A 21,670-nucleotide genomic window follows, 5' to 3' on the forward strand; every position below is an offset into this window, starting at 1 on the left:
GGATATGAGAGCAATGTGGGCCTGTTGACAAAAAAAATCGAACACACCGGCCTGGGAGATCTGCTTAGCTCCTGTGCAGGTCCAAAGGTTGGTGAGATGCGGGCGTGTCAGTCAGTTTGATCCTGCAACCGACAAGATTTGTAAACAGTAGATCAAATAGCCGATCGGCTAAACAGCCAATGGAGCAATCCCAGCCGATTCCGATACCAGCCGATAGCGATAGGGTTTAAGCAATCGGCTATATGTCCAATGTAGATGATGATATAAAGGCAATCAGCTGATGATGATGTAATAAACTAACAATAATATAATCCAATAGAAACCAATCGGCTAATAATAACATGGTAGAATTAGCACTGATCCGAAGGTTAAAACATACATCGGCTGGAGGTCCGATGTCATAAAATCCACAAGATTAGATTAAACAGTGAAACCTTCGTTGTCATCGGCTAAATCTAACTTATATATACAATTCTTATAAGCCGATGCAACGTCCAGATAATTCATTGGCTGAAACCCCGATGAAACCCTTATTGGCAGTCAACAAGCAGGCTAGGGATTATGGTTCTAAGCACGACTTAGTAGATCAAACTTAACTGATGCAGCACTAAGTATGAAAAGAAACACAATATCTAGACAATCAAGCCCTTGACTGATTTTGAGGATGGTAGATGCCTAAGCTAATCTAATCTAGCAACACGATTTAGCCGATATCGGCAGAAACCCTAAAGCGAGAAGCAGCCGATAGAGCTAAATTAATATGCTAAGATTAGATTAATAGAGACATATGATAAATAGGTAGGCAAATATATCATCCAAACCAGAGCAATCCAAGAGGTCGAATGTACTGATGCAGCCTTGAACGACACCGACGTAGATGACAGATTCACCAGGGCCCGACGGAACGTAGGACTTACTCCTTCGCCGGAGATCGAACTGAACCGATGCAGCCCCGCGTCAGGTGCCCAAATTCCGCTGAAAGATAAGTAAAAACCTCGGTAAAGAGGGTGGCGATGCGCCGAGAGTAGTTGTATTGATCGATAGATAAAAATTACAGGGACCCCTGGTACACAATTTATACCCTTGGGTCTATAGAGTCCTTGTCGAACAAGAAACAAACTTTCTAAAAGATAAAAGGAAAACATAAAGTCCTTATCGGACACTAAACACACTTTCCTAAAGATAAAAGGAAACTAACAAACTATTCCTAATTAATAGATAAATTGCCATGCCGCATCCTCTTTGAACTCGGTCGTTTATGGATAAGCTTCCTTTAGTAGATTGATTTCCTTAACCGAATATAGTAGGAATCCAACTATTGGTGACTTGATAACTTCCATCGACCGATTCCGAAATGATGTAGCCGATAATGACTCTAAGCCGATGATGACTTTAGGCTTACCAAATTTCACTGTTAACAGGGGCCCACTTATGATTAGCAAATAGTAATCACCCTACTAATTAGGTACAAATTAGTCCATGACGCGTGGGGCCAGGTGGTTAAATACCTATTAAAAATTAGATTAAACATACACTGTCTATGACATTTGGGACCCACTGGTGTTTAAAGAAGGAAAGAGAAGGGGCAATCTGGGCATTTAGAAAAATATCTCACCTCTTTTGAACCAGAAATAAGAAAATAATGCAACCAGTGTTCTATAGCCAATTACACGTTTTTTTTAGTGTCTATCAGCCGTGCCACATTTTAACGGTGTCTCTCAGCCGATTACATGCTTTTTTGTATGTCCTGTGGCAAATTTTACCTAATTATTTTTGTTTCACGGATTCACCAGTTGCATATATAATACTACCTCCATATTTTAATGTATGACGCCGTTGACTTTTTATCCATCGTTTGACCATTCGTCTTATTCAAAAAAATTATGTAATTATCATTTATTTTATTGTGACTTGATTCATCATCAAATGTTCTTTAAGCATAACATAAATATTTTCATATTTGCACAAAATTTTTGAATAAAATGAATGGTCAAACGTTGGTTAAAAAGTCAACGGCGTCATACATTAAAATACGGAGGGAGTAGTTCATTTTCTTAAAAAATTGCTACCATATCATCCATATGTGTCATACATTAAAATACGGAGGGAGTAGGGTTTTCGCATGTGGTTTGTGCTGCCCATATGGAAAGATACTAAAAAATATTTTTTATAGTGATAAGCGTCGTTATAGCAAAAAAAAAATATTTAGACCTAGCAGCCTGCAAGAACAGGTTTTAGCCAAAGGCGAAAATCATTTTTTATAGTGATAAGTGCCCTTGCAGCAAAAAATAAAATCTTTATACCACACTAATAAATAATTACACCTTCAACTATTGATTATCTCTACGTGAAACCCACATCTCTATCATATGTTCCATCCACGACATGCCTGAGACCCACCCAGGTTCATAAGAAAGCCCCCCAAATATCCATCATCTAACTCTCCGCCAACGTCCACGAAAAAAAATAACATATGTAATTTGGATTTCCTATCACAATGCACGAGCATCTTTGCTATTTTTTTTTAAAAAAAGAGAAATGAGAGAGATGAAAGGAAAAGGTTCACTTGAGGTCCCTTATCTTGTCATCGAGTTTCTTAATTGTCCCTGAACTAAAATACCAGATATAACAAATCCCTAATCTTACAATACCGGGTCACGTTAGGTCCCAAGGCAGTATTGCTCCTCGGTTTTGGTGACGTGGTGGCTGAGTCAGCGTGGGACCCATGTGGGTCCCACATGCCAGCCGATAATCTTCTCCCACCTATCTCCCCTTTCTTCCCGTCTCAACCCAAACCTCCAGGGCAGTCAGCAACAGGTGGGGAGAAGAGTGGCGACTGACGGCTGCGTCATGGACCTACACGGCAAAGAGCGCGAAGAAGCGAAGTAGGAAGGGCTCCCGACACGTCGTCCCCTCGGGTTACACCACCACATCGTTGCGTGGCAGCTCGCCGCGCATCTGCGCCGCGTCCGCATCATGGTTGCATATCAGCCACACCGTCGGGATTGGCGGGAGGATCTCCAAGAGTTGGGAGATGGAGTACGTTGCGACGCCTGAGCATACTCGCGAGCACCACTGACTGCATGAGTGCCCGTGCATGCAAGCGAAGAGGACGCCAGACGCTGAATCGCGGGAGAGGTGTGTGGTGGCCGGTGACCAGCAGGGAGAATGGTGGTGGTTGTTGGGCGGCGGCGGTAGATAGAAGCCCGACGACGGCGCTTGGCGATGGGTGGGGAGAAGGCTAGCAACGAACAAAAAGCTTGGCGATGGCGAGCGTTGGGGAAAAGGGCGCATGCATCGAGGACGATGCTACCGCAACGTGGAGTAGATGGAGTTGACATCGAAGACGATGCGGCGGAGCCGCGTGTTTGCCTCTGCGGAGGAGAGGCGAAGCTCGGGGACACGTGAACACATCGGCTTTTGAGCAGCTCGATGGGGGCGACTATGAGCTTGGGGGATAGGAGCTTGGCCAGCGTGACAAGGCGGAAGCCCCAGCCCTCACGCGTGCCCGTGAAGACGACATTGCAGTTGTAGTTGGGACCCGTGCCACACCCCGCACGTGCGCAAGTCCATGACGTGAGCGCTCCTGGTCATTGGGAGCCACGTCAGCTGGCGGCCTCCGCCGTCGAGCTTTTCCCCGCCGACCGACACCCTTCTCCCCACCCATCGACGAATGCCCTGGAGGTTTGGGTTGAGATGGGAGTAGAGGGGAGTGAGGTGGAATAAGATTGCTGGTTGGCTTGTAGGGTCCACGTGGGGCCCTACACTGACTCAGCCACCACGTCAACAAAACCGGAAAGCAATTCTACCTTGGGATTAAAAGTGATCCGTTTTGCAAGATTAGGGGTTCAAGGCCGTTTAAAATTCAACGACAAGAAAAGGGACCTTAGATGAACTTTTTTGGGAGATGAAAAAACTCCAGCCTCATGGGCCTGTGCATATGACCCATAGGCAGGCGACACCGCGGCAGCAGAGCGCTGCACGACCTCCGCCTCCCCCAATCCGTCCCGTCTCCTCGCCCGCCGCCCTCGACTCCCGTCTCCTCGCCTGCCGCTGGCGCCGATCTCCATCCTGCTAGCAGAGGTGGCGCCGGCGTCCTCCTGCTCCCGCCGCATTCGCTCACCGGTGAGCATCCTAATCCATCCCATCCGGTCTCGGTCTCGGCCTCGGCCTCGAATTTCGTCTCCTCGCCCGCCGCTTGCGCCGATCCCCATCCTGCGAGCAGAGGTGGCGCCCGGCGTCCTCCTTCTTCCACCGCATCGTCGCTCGCCGGTGAGCATCCCTCCCTACCCACACCTCATCAGTTATTCTGCGTTATCCCTCAAAAAGTTTGGGGGTTCAACCGAAACAGGGTTAGATCTCCCTCTGCCTAGCTCCACCTACTTTCAAGTTGTTAATTTTGATTTCCGTTTTTAGCAGATGTAATTTGGTTACTGAATCTCATCCAAACACCCTTAGAACGAAAAATGTAAGCTCACATAATTTGTACTCATCCAAACTCACATAAATTTCTTAAGAAGAATCTAGACCACAAACTACCCATAGTCACACAAAATATCTTTTTATCAAGGTATATTCTTATAAGTAATTTTTATTCCACAAAATTTTCTAAAGGACATACTGTGACACTTGGCATTAATCTAATTTAACTTTTTTTCTTTATCAGGTTATAAATTTTCTAAGACATTTGTGCCACTTGGCATGAATCTAATTTAACATTCTTTCTTTATCAGGTTATAAATTGAAACCATTGAATGTACTTTGTCTTCCCGTCTCTAAAACATTGTGATATATCTATAATATTTTAATATTTTTAAGTTTAAAAATAATTTAGACTAATAATATAGATATTTAAATTAGGTAATTAATAAATTCAAATCAACTATAGTTTAGAATAAAAAAACAAAATAATATATGCCAAGTACAATCTAATAACAATAGAATGTTAGAAACAATATGAATTCAATATTTTTATAAATTTTAAGTACGATTCATACATAAAATTAAAGAAAAATATAAATTTATATATAAGTGAGAACATAATAAAATGCAAGTTAAAATTATTAAAGGAAAAATATTATTAATAAACAATGATGTTGATGTATTTCTAAATATTTTCACGTATTATTTATTAAGTGTCAATGATTGAAATGGATGATTTACCATGTAACAGATTAATTATTAAAATTATATTGTTTTCATCCGTTACAATGCACGGGCATTTTACTAGTCTATATAATTGATCGCTCTATCAATAAACCTTAATATCGACAAGTAACCACAACGTTAAGCCATTGATCGACAACCTAAAAGCTACAACTGACCATAAATTTCACTGGCTTAGATGAGATGTAAACACATAAATAAACCATAAAAAACGAGAATTCGGAGATGATGGCACCCCAAGTCCCCAACTCCAAACCATTTTCCGGACAAAAAAAAAACATTCAACTCTAAACCACAGACTCATGAGACCATGTAACTCAAGCAAATCTGACTAACAAAGATAACTCGAAATCAAATCGAGAAATAAATGCAGATTTGCTAAAAAGACGTGTGTGAACCGGTCCCAAATTCTCACAAATCTGATCCATGAAAATCTGCAGCCGTTATGAACTTCCAAATTTGGTTCCAAACTCTGAACTTTTGCTCGCCCTACTAACCCCCCTCACAAATCGCCCAAAATCCGAACGACGCCGCCGCCGGAATCCGCCACCGCCGCCGACGGAAGCAAGGGCAGGTCAGGCCGTCGTCGGGAGGGGGGGAGAGGAGAGGCGCATGGCGAAGCTGGGGCCGGGGCAGGGGCTGGGGTGCGAGGCGGCGGTGGGGTTGCTGGCGCCAAGCAGGAAGAGGGAGTACAAGGCGTGCAACAAGCTCACCGAGGGGAAGCGGCCGCTCTACGCCATCGGATTCAACTTCCTCGACTTCCACTACTACGAGGTCTTCGCCACCGTCGGCGGCAACCGCGTAAGCATCCCCTTCTTGTTTTGTTTTTCTTTTCTTTTCCCCGTTTAGAGTTGTTCTTATTAGTGATGAATAATGATATATATAGAGAGAGAGAGGAAATAGGGTTTTGATTTAGCAGGCTGTGGATTTTGGGGGAACAACGGATTTTGGTTTGAAATTTGGTGGAAACCGCGCTAAGCATCCCATCTTGTTTTTAGGGTGGTCTTTGCCATTTGGAGTTGTTCTTGTGAATGAATGATAGTAAATGATAAGTGTAGTAAATGATAAGAGAGAGAGAAACTAGGGTTTTGTTTTAGAAGATTGTGGATTTGGGGAAGATTACGCAGATTTTGGTTCGACATTTGATGGAAATCAAAAGCTAGTAAAATTTCCTTGGAATTTGAGGTTTCTACCATTTTCCTTTTGCATCGAACAATCTGCGATTTGGCATACATTTCGGCAGATTTGATGAAAATTGTGGTTTTTCTGGGATCAATCATATACTAGACAAACTCTTTTAATGGCAAATATGATGAAAGATGGTTGTCTTTAGTGGGCTCGTGTGACCAATTGTGTTTTCTTGATCTTGCAGGTGACAACCTACAGCTGCCTCAAGGATGGTAATTTTGCTATCCTGCAAGCATATATTGATGAGGATGTAAGCTCCGCAACAATCTCCAGTGTGTGCAGTTACTTTTTTTTTAAAAAAAAAAAAACTTTGATTGTGACATTGTGTGACACTTCTAACTCTTTTTAAAAAAAACTTTGATTGTGACATTGTGTGACACTTCTAACTCTTGAGGTCTGCATTCTTTTCTCAGAAGGATGAATCGTTCTACACACTGAGTTGGGCTTGTGATCTTGATGGCACACCGCTGTTAGTGGCTGCAGGAAGCAATGGGATCATTCGGGTCATCAACTGTGCCACTGAGAAGTTACTCAAGGTTCGATAGTGCCATATTCTCATATGCTTCTATAGTTCTTGGCAAACTTCAATGAAAATTCATTTTTGAGAATCTATGCTCTTTTGTTATCCGACATACCCATGATTGAAGCTATGCTTCAGATAATAGTTGCTTCTTTGGTAAATGTTGATCTGTCTATCTTATCCATTTAAGAAGGTCACTTGATATTTGCGTTGATTAAGAGTTGCATTGCTATAGAATTGTTTTTCTTTTTGGGTCTACAAAAGTGTAATTTTTGGGTACACTCCTGCTTGCTACGTGGCTGATATGACACTATCTGTTGATTATGCATTATACGTGGAAAGTTTTGATAATACTATGATACATATTTAGAACACCACAAAATAGGGCACATCAACAATTTACTCTTAGGCATAAAATTACTATAGTTCAGATCTATTTTGTGCTCATTGACTCTTGTGCGTGTATTTTATGGCCTTTCATTTGGCTATGAATGAGATTAATCTGCTGAATTGGCTTTTGTCCACAAGGTTTGCTTTGTAGTCTTATATAGGAGAGAAGAATGGTGGAAGATGTAGAACCTAGTGGATCTTTTCCAGTGGGACAGTCAGAAAATTGGGCATATCAATTATTTACTGTCATATACTGGTGTGAGGGATTTAGGGTGAATGTCTTATTTCTGTATATTTGTTCAGACTTTTGTTGGCCATGGCGATTCAATAAACGAGATAAGAACTCAAGCATTAAAGCCTTCGCTCATCATTTCTGCAAGCAAGGTTTGAAGATAGCCTTTTCTGGAGCTGGATCTTTCTATGTTTAATTATTTCTGATTCTGTTTCACATGGCATTGCATAGGATGAATCTGTTAGGCTGTGGAATGTTCACACAGGGATCTGCATTTTGATTTTTGCTGGAGCAGGAGGTCACCGGAATGAAGTATTGAGTGTTGTAAGTTGATTCTATTTCCCAGTATGATGTTATTTAGAATAATACTCACTACAAACCACACTTCCAGCTTCTGATATCATCTTTTTCATTGAGCTGAACATGTTTTAGTTGATTCCATCAGTAATAAAATAAAAATTAGGTTCCACAATGACAGTCATTTTATTTGTAGTCCGATTACATTAGGAGAAATGTTGATCAACTATGCTTTGCTGCAGGACTTCCACCCATCTGATATCTACCGCATAGCAAGTTGTGGCATGGATAACACTGTTAAAATATGGTCAATGAAGGGTTAGCAAGCCATCTCAACATAGCTTTTTTATTTGCATTCACTTTATGCTTATCATTGACACTGTTAGTTAATATTATCATAGAATTCTGGCCATATGTTGAGCAATCCTTTACATGGACTGACCTTCCATCAAAATTTCCAACAAAATATGTGCAATTTCCGGTATGCTAAATATCTTTTGATCATCTTTGAACTATTATTTTGCAAGATTTTGTTATTTCATCCATGTGGCATCATACCAATCTTTCTCTGCTTCCAGGTCTTGGTTGCTGTAGTACATTCTAACTATGTTGATTGTACTAGATGGCTTGGTGACTTCATTCTGTCAAAGGTCAAACTTCATCTTCTTTGAATGGATTTATGGATTGGTAGAGATACAGTGCTCATAATGCATCCATACTACTGATGCAAAACTTCAGTAGGATTCTCATCAATGCTAACTTCAATTTGCAGAGTGTTGACAATGAAATTGTGCTGTGGGAGCCAAAAACAAAAGAACAAAGTCCCGGGGAGGTGTTATAATTCAACTTCTCTAGAACTACAGACCTTAATTCATTTTACTTGTCTTCTGATCTGATCATCTCAACAGTTTTCTGTCATGTTACTTTAGTTTTCACTATCCCTTTCCATACGTCTCCCTCTCAAGTAAAATTACTTTTTTTTTTTCAAATGTAGGGTAGCATTGATATTCTTCAGAAGTATCCTGTGCCAGAATGTGATATCTGGTTTATCAAATTCTCATGCGATTTTCACTTCAATCAATTGGCAATAGGTAATATCTCCCAAATTGTGTTGTTACTTTGGAAAATTTGTGACAATATTGAAAATGTTTTGTTTGTGGGAAACGGTCATACTCAGTACTCACAAGTCAAAAGATTACATTCAATAAAAAGAATTGTGGAATGTTGCCCAGCACCCTTAATGTTGTGACAAAAAAGAAACTAATTCACATATTTAAACTCATTGGGTTTAGATTATTATTTTTAAACAAATACTACACTGAATACTCAAAGATAACCATGTGCTTATTTAAACAGGCAACCGTGAAGGAAAAGTCTTTGTCTGGGAAGTACAGTCCAGTCCTCCTGTTTTAACTGCTCGGTAAGTTCCAAGAACTTCAGTTGTTTCCCATCCTTTATATGCACTTGGTTTTGGACGCCACTAAATCTTGTATTTCTGCATGCCAACACATTATTTTTACAGGCTGACTAATCCGCAATGCAAATCTGCGATAAGGCAGACTGCCGTGTCATTTGATGGAAGGTGCTTCACTAAATTCTAATATCCAATCCTCATAAAGTGCATATTCCAGCTTTTACTTGCCCACAATTCATTTTGGTGAAGATCCTGTGCATTAAGTGGATGCATCGTTTTCTGCTTGTGTCCTTGTTTGGTCTTCAATGCCCCGACATGTGTGACATTTTTTCTCTCTTGTTCAGCACAATCCTTGCCTGCAGCGAGGATGGCAGCATATGGCGATGGGATGAAGTGGACCATCCAAAAGCATGAAAAGTACCCTTATAGACAGACCATGGCAATGCCAGATTAAGATTGACTTGGGAATTCCTGCATGTGTACTTTGTTGTGGGGGTTATAGTAATCAGTCTTACTGTTGAAAAAAAGTGCAATCTGATACTCTGAAATTAGAAGGATTGACAGCTGAATGCTGGGGTTACCAACTTGAATGTTGCAAATAGGATACTGCTTCTGTTATATGCTGAATGTTTCAAGTTAGGGCCTTTTTGTAAATGGGAAGATTCGGCTATGCCAGATTTTTGGAAAAGTTGCCATTTGCTTTGTTACCAAAGTTGCATGGCAAAGATTGGCCCAGCTCAAATTTCTATAGTTATAAATGAGTTGCCAAATATTTTGGCTTCAAACAAATGGGTGCCACTTTTTATTTTTTGGTATTGCCAAGTGCCAACTACTAGAATGGTTTCTATCAAAAAAAAAAAAAAAACCTACTAGAATGGTTCAGTTTGGCTGTAAACCAAACAAACCCTATATGCCCTATGCCTCTATGTATTTGCTTGTATTGACCATTATTGTTCTAATTTTGACCATCGGTAACATTTTAATGATTAGATTACGAGTAAATTGCACCCACAGTGCATCAGCTTGGCAGGTGGGTGTAATTTAGTGTAAGAACTTGAGAAATGAGCGTTCTAGTATAACAACTTGGCATGTAGGTGCAATTTAGTATAAGAACTTTATAAGTGATCGTATAAATGCAACAACTTGCAAGATATGTACGATTTTAATAAAATAAATTAAGAAGTTATGTGGCAGTTTAATTATTGAGAGCATTTTTTTATACATACAATTTTTAAGTACTTATGTTGACAATATACTAGCGTGGATTTGGATATAAAGAAAACAAAAATTCTTAAAGGTAATTGGATGTGCAGTATAATTCTTAAAAGATTAAATTCAATATTATAAGGTGATATCCATAGGATTGCTATGTAATGACATATTAACATCGTGAGAAAAACTTACCTAGCATATGCCTAGCTATTCTTGTACTAAAACGCAACCACTTGTCAAATTGTTGCACTCGAGCGTTCAATTCTCGAGTTCTTGCACTATATTGCACCTACCCGCTAAGTTGTTGTATCGTGTGTAATTTACTTTTAGATTACGATAAATAAAAAAGAGCTAAATTGTACTTGTTTTTATGCAGAAGTTGATTTTTGTTAGGACGGTGGAGACTGTAGTTTAGTGAAAATCTAGAATGAACGTAGCTCAACTGGTTAAGTTCCTTGTGATGAAACCAGCACACTCGGGTTCAAATCCTAAATGTGACATGTGTGTTCGTATTTACGCCTAATCATTCTTTTAGTGGTAAGCGACATACCAGTTGATAGCGAGGCACCTGTGGTGATTTCATCAATCTCAATTCTCAAGATTTGCTAGCTCAGTTTACTAGAGGTGCTCGTAGAGGTAGTTTGTGTGCGTGTTGTCGGCGTATGCATTTTAACTATGTTTCAAAGAAGAAAAGAAAACTGTGATGAAGGTTGTGAAACGGAGGGAACATTGGTTGAGGTCTGAGGGCCGTATCGGACGGCTAGGATAAGCTCCAGTTAAGACGATCCGACGCGGGGGGCAATTTCGGTACAAGAAAAAAAAATCCTTCATTTTCTCTCCTCCTCTCTTCCCTTTCACTTGGCCGTCGTCTCCTCCCCCCGACCCCGCCGCCGCCGACCTCTCTCCTCCGCGCCGCCGACGAACCACCGCCGCCGAATCCCCCTCGCCGGCGGCCACCCGGATCTCCCCAGCCATGTACGGCGGCGGTAAGTTCCCCCCTCTCTCGCCCCCGTCCATCCCCGAGCTAAACCCTAAACCCTAGAGATCTGTGGCACTGGCGCTGCTTGGTTTTTTTCGCAGATGAGGTCTCGGCCATCGTCATCGACGTGGGGTCCTACAGCTGCAAGGCGGGGTACGCCGGTGATGACACCCCCAAGGCCGTCTTCCCCTCGGTGAGGCAGAATGCTTCTTCTTCTTCTTCTTCTTCTCCCCTCCTGGGTTGGCTCGCTGTAATTCTGTCTCGGAGTTGGAACTGTGTGGTCTGTGTTTTGTTGGTGAGAGTTCGTGCGGGTGGTGTCATGGAAATGATAGGGCTCTGTGCGCAATGCAATCCCACTGGCAATTTTGTGTGTTTTCTCCCCATAATTTTGAGCTGTTTTAGGTCGTTGACTTTGAATTCTGATTTGAAAAAAAAAAGAATGATGTGTTAGTGTGTGGCGTCATGATATACAGACATATGTTTATTATTTAGGTCAAGCTGTGAATTTTGCTGCGTGCATTAGTTCCTCCTAGGTCCCCAGCCACCTGATTAATGGTTTTATTCGAGCACTGGATCTTAGTCTGGGAACATGAATAACAGCAGTTTTTTTTTTAAAAAAAATGTTAGTAGCAGGCTAACTCAGATATTGGATAGTACCACAGATAAGACCTGCACTTACCTTTTGATTTTGACATATGCGTGCAAAATTATGATGTATTGACTGCATTGTTAGTTTACCTTTCAGCTTTGTCTTAGCTGCAAACCTGTGCCATTGCTCGCATAGGTAGTAGTTAGCAGTGTTGCATATGTGCACTGAGAGTCAAATGCCAAACTGAATTTTTAAAGTGCTAAAAGAATCTGCATTGTGGTTTCTGTGGAATTGCTACATGTTGGTACTAGACGTTAACTTCAAATGCTATGACAGGTGAACTTCTGGTTACTGTGTTTGTAACGGGAAGTACTTTTCTTGTGTATTATGTCAAATAGGATTGTACTCTTTCTGTCCCAAAATATAAGTATTTCTAGAGTTTTGCACGGGTATTAAGGAAGTAGGTGGAATTAAATGGGGGATATGATTTTTTTGATTGGTTGAGATGAGGAAGTAGGGGGTGAAGTTACTATATTTTGGGATGCGGTATTTTTTTGTCTTAGGTTCTACAGTATTATTTTTTAAAATTTTTTTCTTCCTTTAGTTAACAGACTTATATTGGGGTAATTTGAATTCTTGGAGTAGATTGCTAATTTCTCTTTGTTGCCGAGGAAGTGAGAAAACATATAATTTAGTGACATATAGCAAAACAATCAGCTGTAAGGTACTAAAAAGTGGTGTGTGAATCACACAGAAAAAGTGTTTTTGAGTTTCACTATTTGATGTCGCTGCTAATAGATTAGCATATTTTCTTCTCCTTTTTCTACATAACGTGGCAGTAGTTGCAAGATATGTCATTGGTTCATGGGATTATGCATCTGAGCTACCTAATGGGTAATTTGGTTTTAGAAGTTCTTACTGTGGTTGGTGCACATTCTGTTGTGTTAAGGTTGTTGGTTCAATTGAGCAAACGGGAGAAACTGATGAAGCAAAGGCAGACAAGGAGGCTGAAGCTGCATCAGATTCTAAGAATGGAGCCAAACCTATGGATGTGGACAAAGCCAAGACAAAGCGCAAATTGTATGTTGGTCAAGAATTGGAGTTCAGGAGGGATCATATGGAGGTTAGTTTATGCAGATTCTCAAGTATCAATATTGATGCTCATGATTTTGTTAACTATTGTTTACTGATTCTCTTCCTACCCAATAGGTGATTTCACCAATGAAAGATGGAACAGTTACTGATTGGGATATTGTTGACAATATATGGAATCATGCTTTCAGGTGAGTTTAACTATCTATTTGATGTAGATCTGAGTAATGTCGTGCCAAAAGTGCGCGCTGAAAGAGCTGGCCACACTTGTGGCAAAACTTGACTAGAAAATAAATATCTGACATGCGGGGCACTTGAGTAACAAGGTTTGGCACATTGCTTGTGTGGTTTGCCAAACACTTGCCAGTTGCTGCAAAAGGCCAAACATGCCTTCCTTGATTCTGGGGAAGTTTGGGATGAACCATACTCTCTATTTAACATAGTTTGCTTAGAATCTGCAACAAAGTTCATCTTCTAGGCCTCTAGGGCATCTTTTGGATGTCAACATGGTTACTGCTTTATGCCATTGCCCACCATCTTTTTACCTTACATATTAATATTGTGCTTTTCAAATATACTGATAGTGAAATTCCTTCTTACGTGTACAAACTGGATAAGGCTTTCCTTCTTGGGTTATTTACTTTTATTGGATTCTGTGGCATCTCTATTAGCTAACATTGATTAAATACTAGGATTTCCTCTATATGGTGTGGATATGCAACTATTGAAGTTTCTGCTTTGTTAGCTTTTATCTTCACACTGACTTGCTCTACATTTCAGGCAGCGGCTATTGATCAATCCTGAGGAGCATCCTATGTTGATAGCTGAACCATCTACAAACACAGGACAGCAAAGAGAGAAGTATGCCTATATGTTCTGTATTTAAATTAATTGTGTTGCTAAGTTGCGTCAAACCTGAAAAACATTGCTTGTTATATGAACTAGCTGATTTATAGCACATTTATCTTCCATGACTCTTATCAGTCATGAGAACTGTATTGGTACCAGGATTTACTGCATGCTTTTCTACTTCTCCATTTAATGTCAGAAATGTTAGTTTTTCTGTGTTTCTGTACTTCAGGAATGGACAAATATGGAATTGTTGATCACCCTGTAAAACTTATAAATACCAATAAGCACAAGCTGAGATGATATGAATCCGAGTTATATCTATTCATTGCCTATTATTTTTGTATGGTTCTATGAAAAAGACCTGACTGTTTTTCTCATGTTCCATAGAGCAGCAGAACTTATGTTTGAGAAGTACAAAGTGCCGGCACTGTTCCTAGCGAAAAATGCAGTATGTATTTGTCAAAAGTGATAATTCGTGTAATTAGTTTATTAGTTCTAATTGTTGATTTGGTTGTCAGGTTCTCACATCTTTTGCATCTGGACGTGCTACATCGTTGGTAGTTGACAGGTGAGCATGTCCTTAATTAAATTTTATTTCTGCAGCTGTAACTTACTGTCTCCTTGTAGATAAAATGTTTCATTTAGCCTTAACTTATAAACAAATGCATTATAACTTTTGAATTCTGAAATATTTTTCCACCAGTAAGTGTTAGGGCGTTAGGCACAGTGCACAAATATTGGGTGTATCTTACCTTGTCAATCCTCCTTAGAATATGATGACAAATGTCCATGGAAGTAGAAAATGGCTGTTATATCAAAGTCAATCTGTCATGCACAGTATTTCAAATATAAAACCAAACTACACATAGACAAACAAGACAAATCCTGTTGAAACTGAACTTAGAAATCAAAAAGCAATTTTTAATGACCATCTGCATCATTTTTTATGAAGGATGCGCTTGCATCCAAGGGTGGAAAGCGAGAAACACTATCCTTGTCTGTTCTGTCAATCCCACTTCCCACACCATTCAAGAATCAGGACATCAATATTTTCTTTACTGGTCATCAATATTGTACTTGAGTTGATTGATGCTCTTCTTTCCCCCTTTACTGTATCATAAATTCCTAACATCATCTTGGTATAGGGTGTAAGCATAACCATCTAAATTCTTTCAGCATGTTTTAAGCCATAGTATCTGATTGTCTCAAATTTGATGCCTGACATGTCCACCGATGTCTCTATTGGACTTTAATGGTGTCAAGCATTTTATGACTTATTTCATTTTTGTTCTCATGGCTTTTGGGCTTTGTTATGAGAAACATTACTGGAATGAGACAATGTTGTCATTTTTTGTGCAGCGGTGGTGGGTCTACTGTGGTTGCTGCTGTTCACGATGGTTATGTATTGCAAAAGGTATGATCTACTATTTAATACTGATTGTCAAGGCAAAGTGCATAATGCACTACTTGCATGTGTCTAATTAGTTATTTTTACCCTTTTTATTCTCTACTTTCTCATCTGAAAACTGGGAATAAGGGAATCTTCTTTTAAGACAATAAGTTTCTTTTTCTTGTTTTACATGGACGCTTGCTCACATAACATGGACAGCACTCTCACCTTGCCTCTCAGGAAGTATACTTTTTTTCCCCTACTTGTTGCTAACTTATTTCATGTTGCAGTCTGTGGCGACTTCTCCAATTGGTGGTGAATTTTTAACTGACTGTATGATGAAAAGCTTGGAGAGCAAGGGCGTTGTTGTAAGCATCTCTCTTGCTTAAGATAGCATACTAGTCTTCTTGTATGTTCATATCCAATTTGTTCAATGTTCAATTTGCAGATAAGGCCCAGGTATTCATTCAAGAAGAAGGAAGTCGGCCCTGGCGAATATAAGGTCTAGTTTATTTAACACTTCGTTGATATTCATATTTTTTCCCTGAGAGCTACAAAGTTGACTGTTTAAGCTTACCTTTTTGTTGAAAATCAACTATAACAATATATGCTTAGCTATTGGTATGTTCGAAATTAGTTCACTTGATAAAAATATGAAACAGTGAAAGCAGCAAACATAAACTACAAAAATAGTTAACTACCTATGGAGTGACTTCACAGTCCACACATTGGCATTTGATTACTGGCAGAAAAGGTGGAAGATCCTGAGGGGCAGTCTGTTTTTTTGCTGACCTTGTTTTCGGCACCGAATTAAGTCTTCTCCATGCCACATCTCTCAAAATATACTTTCGTGTCCTTCCTCTGAAAGATAAATTTAATCACCAATTCCTTGTATCCCCAAGTGTGGATGGCATCCAAAGCATCCAAAAAGTGAAATTAGTCAACTACTACAACACCTTTAGTCTCAAACAAGTTGGGGTAGGCTAGAGATGAAATTCAAACTGAAGCACCCAAACCAATGTACCACTTAAAAGTGCATGCTTTTGGCACATGGATAGCTACTCTCCACAAACTCCTATCAAAACCAAATCCACACACACACTGTGAGTTACCTTGAGTATGTCTATGTCTATTCATGGAGAGGAATACTATGGTCATTATTTCTTAGCATTTATGTGGGGGCCTATTTCTTGGTGGTCAAACTCATTTAGTCTATTATTAAGGGTCTGCATTATTGTGTTACTTGATCATGATTATGGTTCCACTTTGATACATGTGGATACCATGATTTTTGCTAATCCCTGGCTTCTACAAGATTTTGCTGCCATTACACTGTATGATTGTAAGGGAACCAACACCATATGGATTATTTGACGGCATGCTTGTCTTTTCAGGTTGTAGATCTTGATCTTCCAAACACAACGGAGAGTTACAAGTTATACTGCATGGTATTTTCATTGACAGATCATTTATTTTTGTTCTCTGTTGTTTAATTTTGTCTGAATGCCTTCAATGGTGATGCTTCATATGTTCACAGAGAGCTATTGCTAGTGATATCAAGGAGTCAGTTTGCAGGGTTCCAGATACTGCCTTCGATGGTATAATATAAACACATTTAATTTATGAATGGGGCATTTGCAAATTTGCCACCGGTTTTTTCAATTTTGCAAGGATGCCACTCGAGTGACAGTTCTAGTGGCATTTTTGCAATTTTCTAGTGGCAGTCTTGCAATAACGATTCAAAGTAGTGGTAAATTTGCAATTGTCCCTGCCGTACACGCACTAGTTGGCTATTTTTTATTATTATCTGAAGTCCTGTAACATAAATTATCTTTGTTGCAGGGACTGTTTTAACCTGTCCTTTTATGTTCTTTTTTTTATGTTCTGCTGTTTACTTTTCCCTGTTTTATTTTCATGCAGAAGTGGCATATGCAAACGTTCCTACAACTTCATATGAGCTTCCAGATGGACAGTAAGTTGTATATCAAAATTATTTATGCGCATATTTTTTTTCCAGTAGGTTTAGTGGTTTAATTTTGTAATGGCTTATTGACGTGTTCCAATACAGTTAGATTATGAGCTACTTTTCTGCATGTGCATCTGCTGCATCTGTGCATGATACCTCAGTACACCACAATGATTGTTTATAAAATTGATATACCACAATGAAAATCAACAATATATTGACATAAAATTAATACTCCCTCCATCCCAAATTATAAGGCATATATATTTTTTACATGGTCTTCAATGACATACTTTGACCATTAATTTATTCCATGTCATCTTCCCAATGAATATGAAATTAGCATCACATGAAAGTACTTCAAAATATGAATCTGGTGATATAACATGCATAATACTTAGCATTGATATGGTTAGTATTATTATTAGTAAAAAGTTACCGAGTTTGATTTTCCTTAAAAATAAGGGCGTCCTATAATTTGGGACAGACTACAGAGGGAGTATACCACAATTTGAACTAGTTCAGTGAAATGGAAGTCAAATAGAAGGGAGAACTTGAGTGCAGCACTAAGATTTATTGTCCTTTAACCTTCCCATGTACCTTCAGCTTCTATATGTTGTGACTTTGCAGATTGGTAGGTCATCTCATGAACCCAACTTCTTTAAATTGTCATGGTCATTTGCATGTTATTTTGAGAGTGGCGCATGATGCACCAAGAGGGTGTTGAGATGCACCGATATAGCTGAACTTTTCCTTGCTATTTTCTACAACATTATGGTTAAGATTTTGTTTGTGCAATGTACCTTTCAAGCATCTTTAACTTGCTGTCTGATATCTGGACAGAACCATTGAAGTTGGTGCAGACAGATTCAAGATTCCTGATATTCTGTTTAATCCATCTCTTTCTCAGGTGAGGTTTGATGAAGAGAATAATACTTGCTGTACACTTGTATTTCAGGCAGGATTTGTAACTGGTGCTGGTACTAGATTACCTTGTTCCAGAACAAAACCAGCTTGCTGTTTTCTTCTTCAGTAGATGCTGTTGATGGCTTGAAAAATTCTTTTGAACCATGTTGAATTGCTGACTCTCACATGCACACGAATTTTGTGATGCATAGACTATTCCTGGAGTTGATGGATTTGCAGATTCAATGTCAGTTCGTGGCCTTCCACGAATGGTGAGTTAAATGAGAGCTAGACTTGCATTTACTGTTGCGCATCCCTGGCAGTTCTTCATATTACTGAAGTTGCTATTGCTGTTACTTTCTCAGGTCATTGATAGTGTAAATAGGTGCGATGTTGACATTCGCAAGGAACTGCTAAGCAGTATTCTGGTAAATGCCTATAAATTCTTCAACCACATTTTACTAGCTCTCTTGGTGTTGCCATCCATGAGCTTAGTGATATCTTTCCCAAAATTCTCTTGTGAAGTTCTGTTAATACAATTCTAACATCTGCAAACATGCATTGTGGATAGCTTTCAGGTGGTTCATCATCAATTCTGCAGTTGAAGGAGAGGCTAGAAAAAGAAGTACTTGAGGTATATTTTTTCTTCAGAACAAACTAGGACTGCCCTGGCCTCATCCTGTTTATACTTCCCATTTTTAAATGTGCACCATTTTATAGCCTGTGCAGCCAAACTTTTAAATTTTTAACTACTAAAGTACATTGAAAATATTCCGGGGTTGCTACATGGAGAAGTAGTGGTAGGTTTGCCTTTTTCATGAAAAAGTATATTTTATCATTATATGAATAACATATAATTATAAATGCAGAACTTAGAAACAGTTAAAGATTTGTGGTTGGAGTCCTTTGATGTCTCTAATGCCATCTGTTTTCAAACAGAGGAAACAACATATAGGAGTCAAGCCTATGATCTTTTTCTTTGTTCTTGTCCAATATGGAAATACAAGAATAAATGAATCTCATTTTTTTTCTTGGGATAGTTAATAACGGGCCAGAGTGCAAGTTAATAGAACTCTATTCTGTTTTCAGGCTATTGAAAATGTTTCCTTAGACCTTGTGCAAGGCTTGTTCTTATATATACCTCAAAATATTGCAGGAATCTTCTGGTAATACTCGTGTAAAGGTTTTGGCAAGTGGAAATTCAGTAGAGAGGCGATTCAGGTATTCCCTTTTATCTTTGTAGTCTTTATCCTTCCCAAATTCAATTGAACATTTTGCTCTACTGCTCACTGGAGAAGTTTGAATGAGTGCCTTTTGGCTCTGCAAAGTGCAACTCTGTTGCTTGTTTTTATTGCTTGAAAAGCTTAACACATGAACTACCAAAATATACTGATCACTTTGTTCTAGTCATACATACCTTAAGTCATTTTATTCTGCAGTGTTTGGATTGGAGGGAGCATTCTAGCATCCCTTGGGTCGTTCCAGCAAATGTGGTTCTCCAAAGCAGAGTAAGCACAACACAGTATTTTAGGTTATGTTTCCCCTATCTCGTCACGGACAGCTCACAAGTTAATGTGATTTATCTCACTATAGATACGAAGAACATGGAGTATCCTACATCCAAAGGAAGTGCCCATGAAGTTGTGGAGCATCGCTACGATTTGTGACCAAATTTGGGTGCATGTGGGCAATCGTATTACAGCCACCCTGTTGTTGATCTATATCGACTATTATCCGACGATATTTATCATTATATTATGACTAGTTAGTTTGTAGATTTTGAGAGGGCAACATAAGAAGCAATCCAGCTTAACCTGTTATGTTCTTGATGGTAGATTCTAGTTCATGTGTTGAATCTGTTCTCCCTGCTGTAGAATGTATCGAGTTGCTGCTCTCTACTCTGTACTTTTAGAATACCTTTTCAATCATTTGGAGTCAGCTGATTGTTGTACTACTTATACGCCACCTGATTAGTCATGTCAACAATTAAACTTGAGCACTGGTTAAGTTAAGAGTGGCCTGATTGTAGTTGATAATCACATTTTATTCGTAGACATTGTATGCTGGATCTTTATCAGCCACCGTCAGATCATCCTCTGTAATAAATCTTCATCAGACGTGTGTGCCAATCGCAAGGAACACGAAATGCATCCGAAATGTTACTCTGAGTTAATCAATACTATAATTCTTGGTCAAATTAATTATTTATATCTATAAAGTTTAAATTAAATTTAGGAAAATGAATTCATGCAAATCTTGTGGTAAGTTGTCAATTTCATAAAAAATCCAGCTTACTACTCCCTTTTTAGGAGTGTGTTGTGGCTGCACACTTCTGCCTTTTGATATATACGGTTCTATTCTCGGTGTACTCCTTTATTATTATTAAAACAATCCCAGTTACTTGGTAAGTGCTAATCACGAATCAAAGTCAACATAACAAATCATGTGCGTACAGCTATAACTCGATTACACAAACAACAAAATTCATATTTGAACATAAATCCAGTTGTAGCATATCTGGTAGTATAAAGTTTTTTTTTTGTATAGAAGAGTTTTAATTTCTGTAAGTTTTGGAAAGCATTTAATCCTAGAAATTGTAGTGTAGCTCAACTAAAAAATAAATGAACTTGAATCGAAATTGGGTTGTATCATAAATCTTTACCACTCAAACGAATATTTATCCTAAACCACAAATGACTCTTTTCATCAAGGAATGTTTTGTTTTCAGCATTTTAAAAAAAAACTTTTCTAATATGGTTTTCATGTTTCGTTCTTTTGAAATTTAACATCTATTTAATTTGCACGGCTCCATAAATTCAACGGATACATATTCTGAATAATTACTAAGGAGGCATATATCGGCTCTCTTAATACAACCGCTTGTTTCTCAAAATTTATTTTGAGTTTTGTCTACACATTCTCAAGGACGGTACAAACACACTATAGATGTTCACAATTTTTTTTTTCTAAAGTTGATTGATGGACAAATGTTTGAACATATAAACATATAAGCACTGAATATTTGCTTATGCAGGAGGTATTTATATCAAGTTCGATACTTTACTACCATAGTCCCTAGGACACTAAAATGCCTTCAATGATCTGATGAAGCCTAAGAGAGAATATTGATCAGTGGAGCGACTTGCAACTACACATGGCACAAGTAGACTAGACACGGTATATATTCATATTAACTTGTTAAAATTTTACTACTTAACAGTTCACTTGTGGTGCATCCATATCAATTCTTACTTACACAATATTTGTAAAAACAACCTAACACTATAGGATGACCTAGACAACCTTTATGTCAATCACACTTAGAAGATGATCGTCTTTTTAATAAATAATGTGTACTACACACCATGCTCTCCATATAGATCAAGATCTACAAACCCTTCCACTTATAAACCTTACCACCAAAAACTCATTAAGTTGCTTCATTTATCTATGCTATTAAGAAAAAAACTTATTTCG

The 21,670-nt window shown here is 38.9% G+C and overlaps 2 protein-coding genes across 4 annotated transcripts; both read left to right on the plus strand.

Annotated features, from left to right (window-relative positions):
• Nucleotides 1-3,902: 3,902 nt before the first annotated feature.
• Nucleotides 3,903-9,996, plus strand: LOC4344620 (polycomb group protein FIE1-like). Of its 3 annotated transcripts, none has more exons than NM_001422905.1 (14): nucleotides 3,903-4,272; nucleotides 5,607-5,967; nucleotides 6,539-6,604; nucleotides 6,768-6,890; nucleotides 7,568-7,648; nucleotides 7,728-7,820; nucleotides 8,036-8,111; nucleotides 8,195-8,274; nucleotides 8,372-8,443; nucleotides 8,566-8,625; nucleotides 8,788-8,884; nucleotides 9,150-9,213; nucleotides 9,316-9,375; nucleotides 9,552-9,941. In NM_001422905.1, exons 2-14 carry the CDS (start codon nucleotides 5,779-5,781, stop codon nucleotides 9,619-9,621), a joined length of 1,131 nt encoding a protein of 376 aa, NP_001409834.1. In that variant the 5' UTR covers nucleotides 3,903-4,272; nucleotides 5,607-5,778; the 3' UTR covers nucleotides 9,622-9,941. The 3 variants fall into 3 exon arrangements, with proteins under 3 accessions (NP_001409834.1, XP_066168941.1, XP_066168940.1); XM_066312844.1 differs by having other exon boundaries at nucleotides 4,018-4,352; nucleotides 9,552-9,996; XM_066312843.1 differs by having other exon boundaries at nucleotides 4,018-4,272; nucleotides 4,734-5,967; nucleotides 9,552-9,996.
• A 1,283-nt stretch (nucleotides 9,997-11,279) lies between these two features.
• LOC4344621 (actin-related protein 4-like) lies at nucleotides 11,280-20,385 on the plus strand. The gene is made up of 20 exons (NM_001422906.1): nucleotides 11,280-11,405; nucleotides 11,500-11,591; nucleotides 12,937-13,110; nucleotides 13,197-13,270; nucleotides 13,860-13,940; nucleotides 14,319-14,379; nucleotides 14,450-14,499; nucleotides 15,291-15,345; nucleotides 15,612-15,689; nucleotides 15,770-15,823; nucleotides 16,716-16,769; nucleotides 16,859-16,919; nucleotides 17,242-17,293; nucleotides 18,131-18,197; nucleotides 18,406-18,465; nucleotides 18,559-18,621; nucleotides 18,765-18,827; nucleotides 19,350-19,414; nucleotides 19,633-19,701; nucleotides 19,787-20,385. Exons 1-20 carry the CDS (start codon nucleotides 11,393-11,395, stop codon nucleotides 19,830-19,832), a joined length of 1,332 nt encoding a protein of 443 aa, NP_001409835.1. The 5' UTR covers nucleotides 11,280-11,392; the 3' UTR covers nucleotides 19,833-20,385.
• The last annotated feature ends 1,285 nt before the right edge of the window (nucleotides 20,386-21,670 follow it).

The sequence above is a fragment of the Oryza sativa genome, chromosome 8 (genome assembly GCF_034140825.1).
Source record: "Oryza sativa Japonica Group chromosome 8, ASM3414082v1".
Taxonomy (NCBI): Eukaryota; Viridiplantae; Streptophyta; class Magnoliopsida; order Poales; family Poaceae; genus Oryza; species Oryza sativa.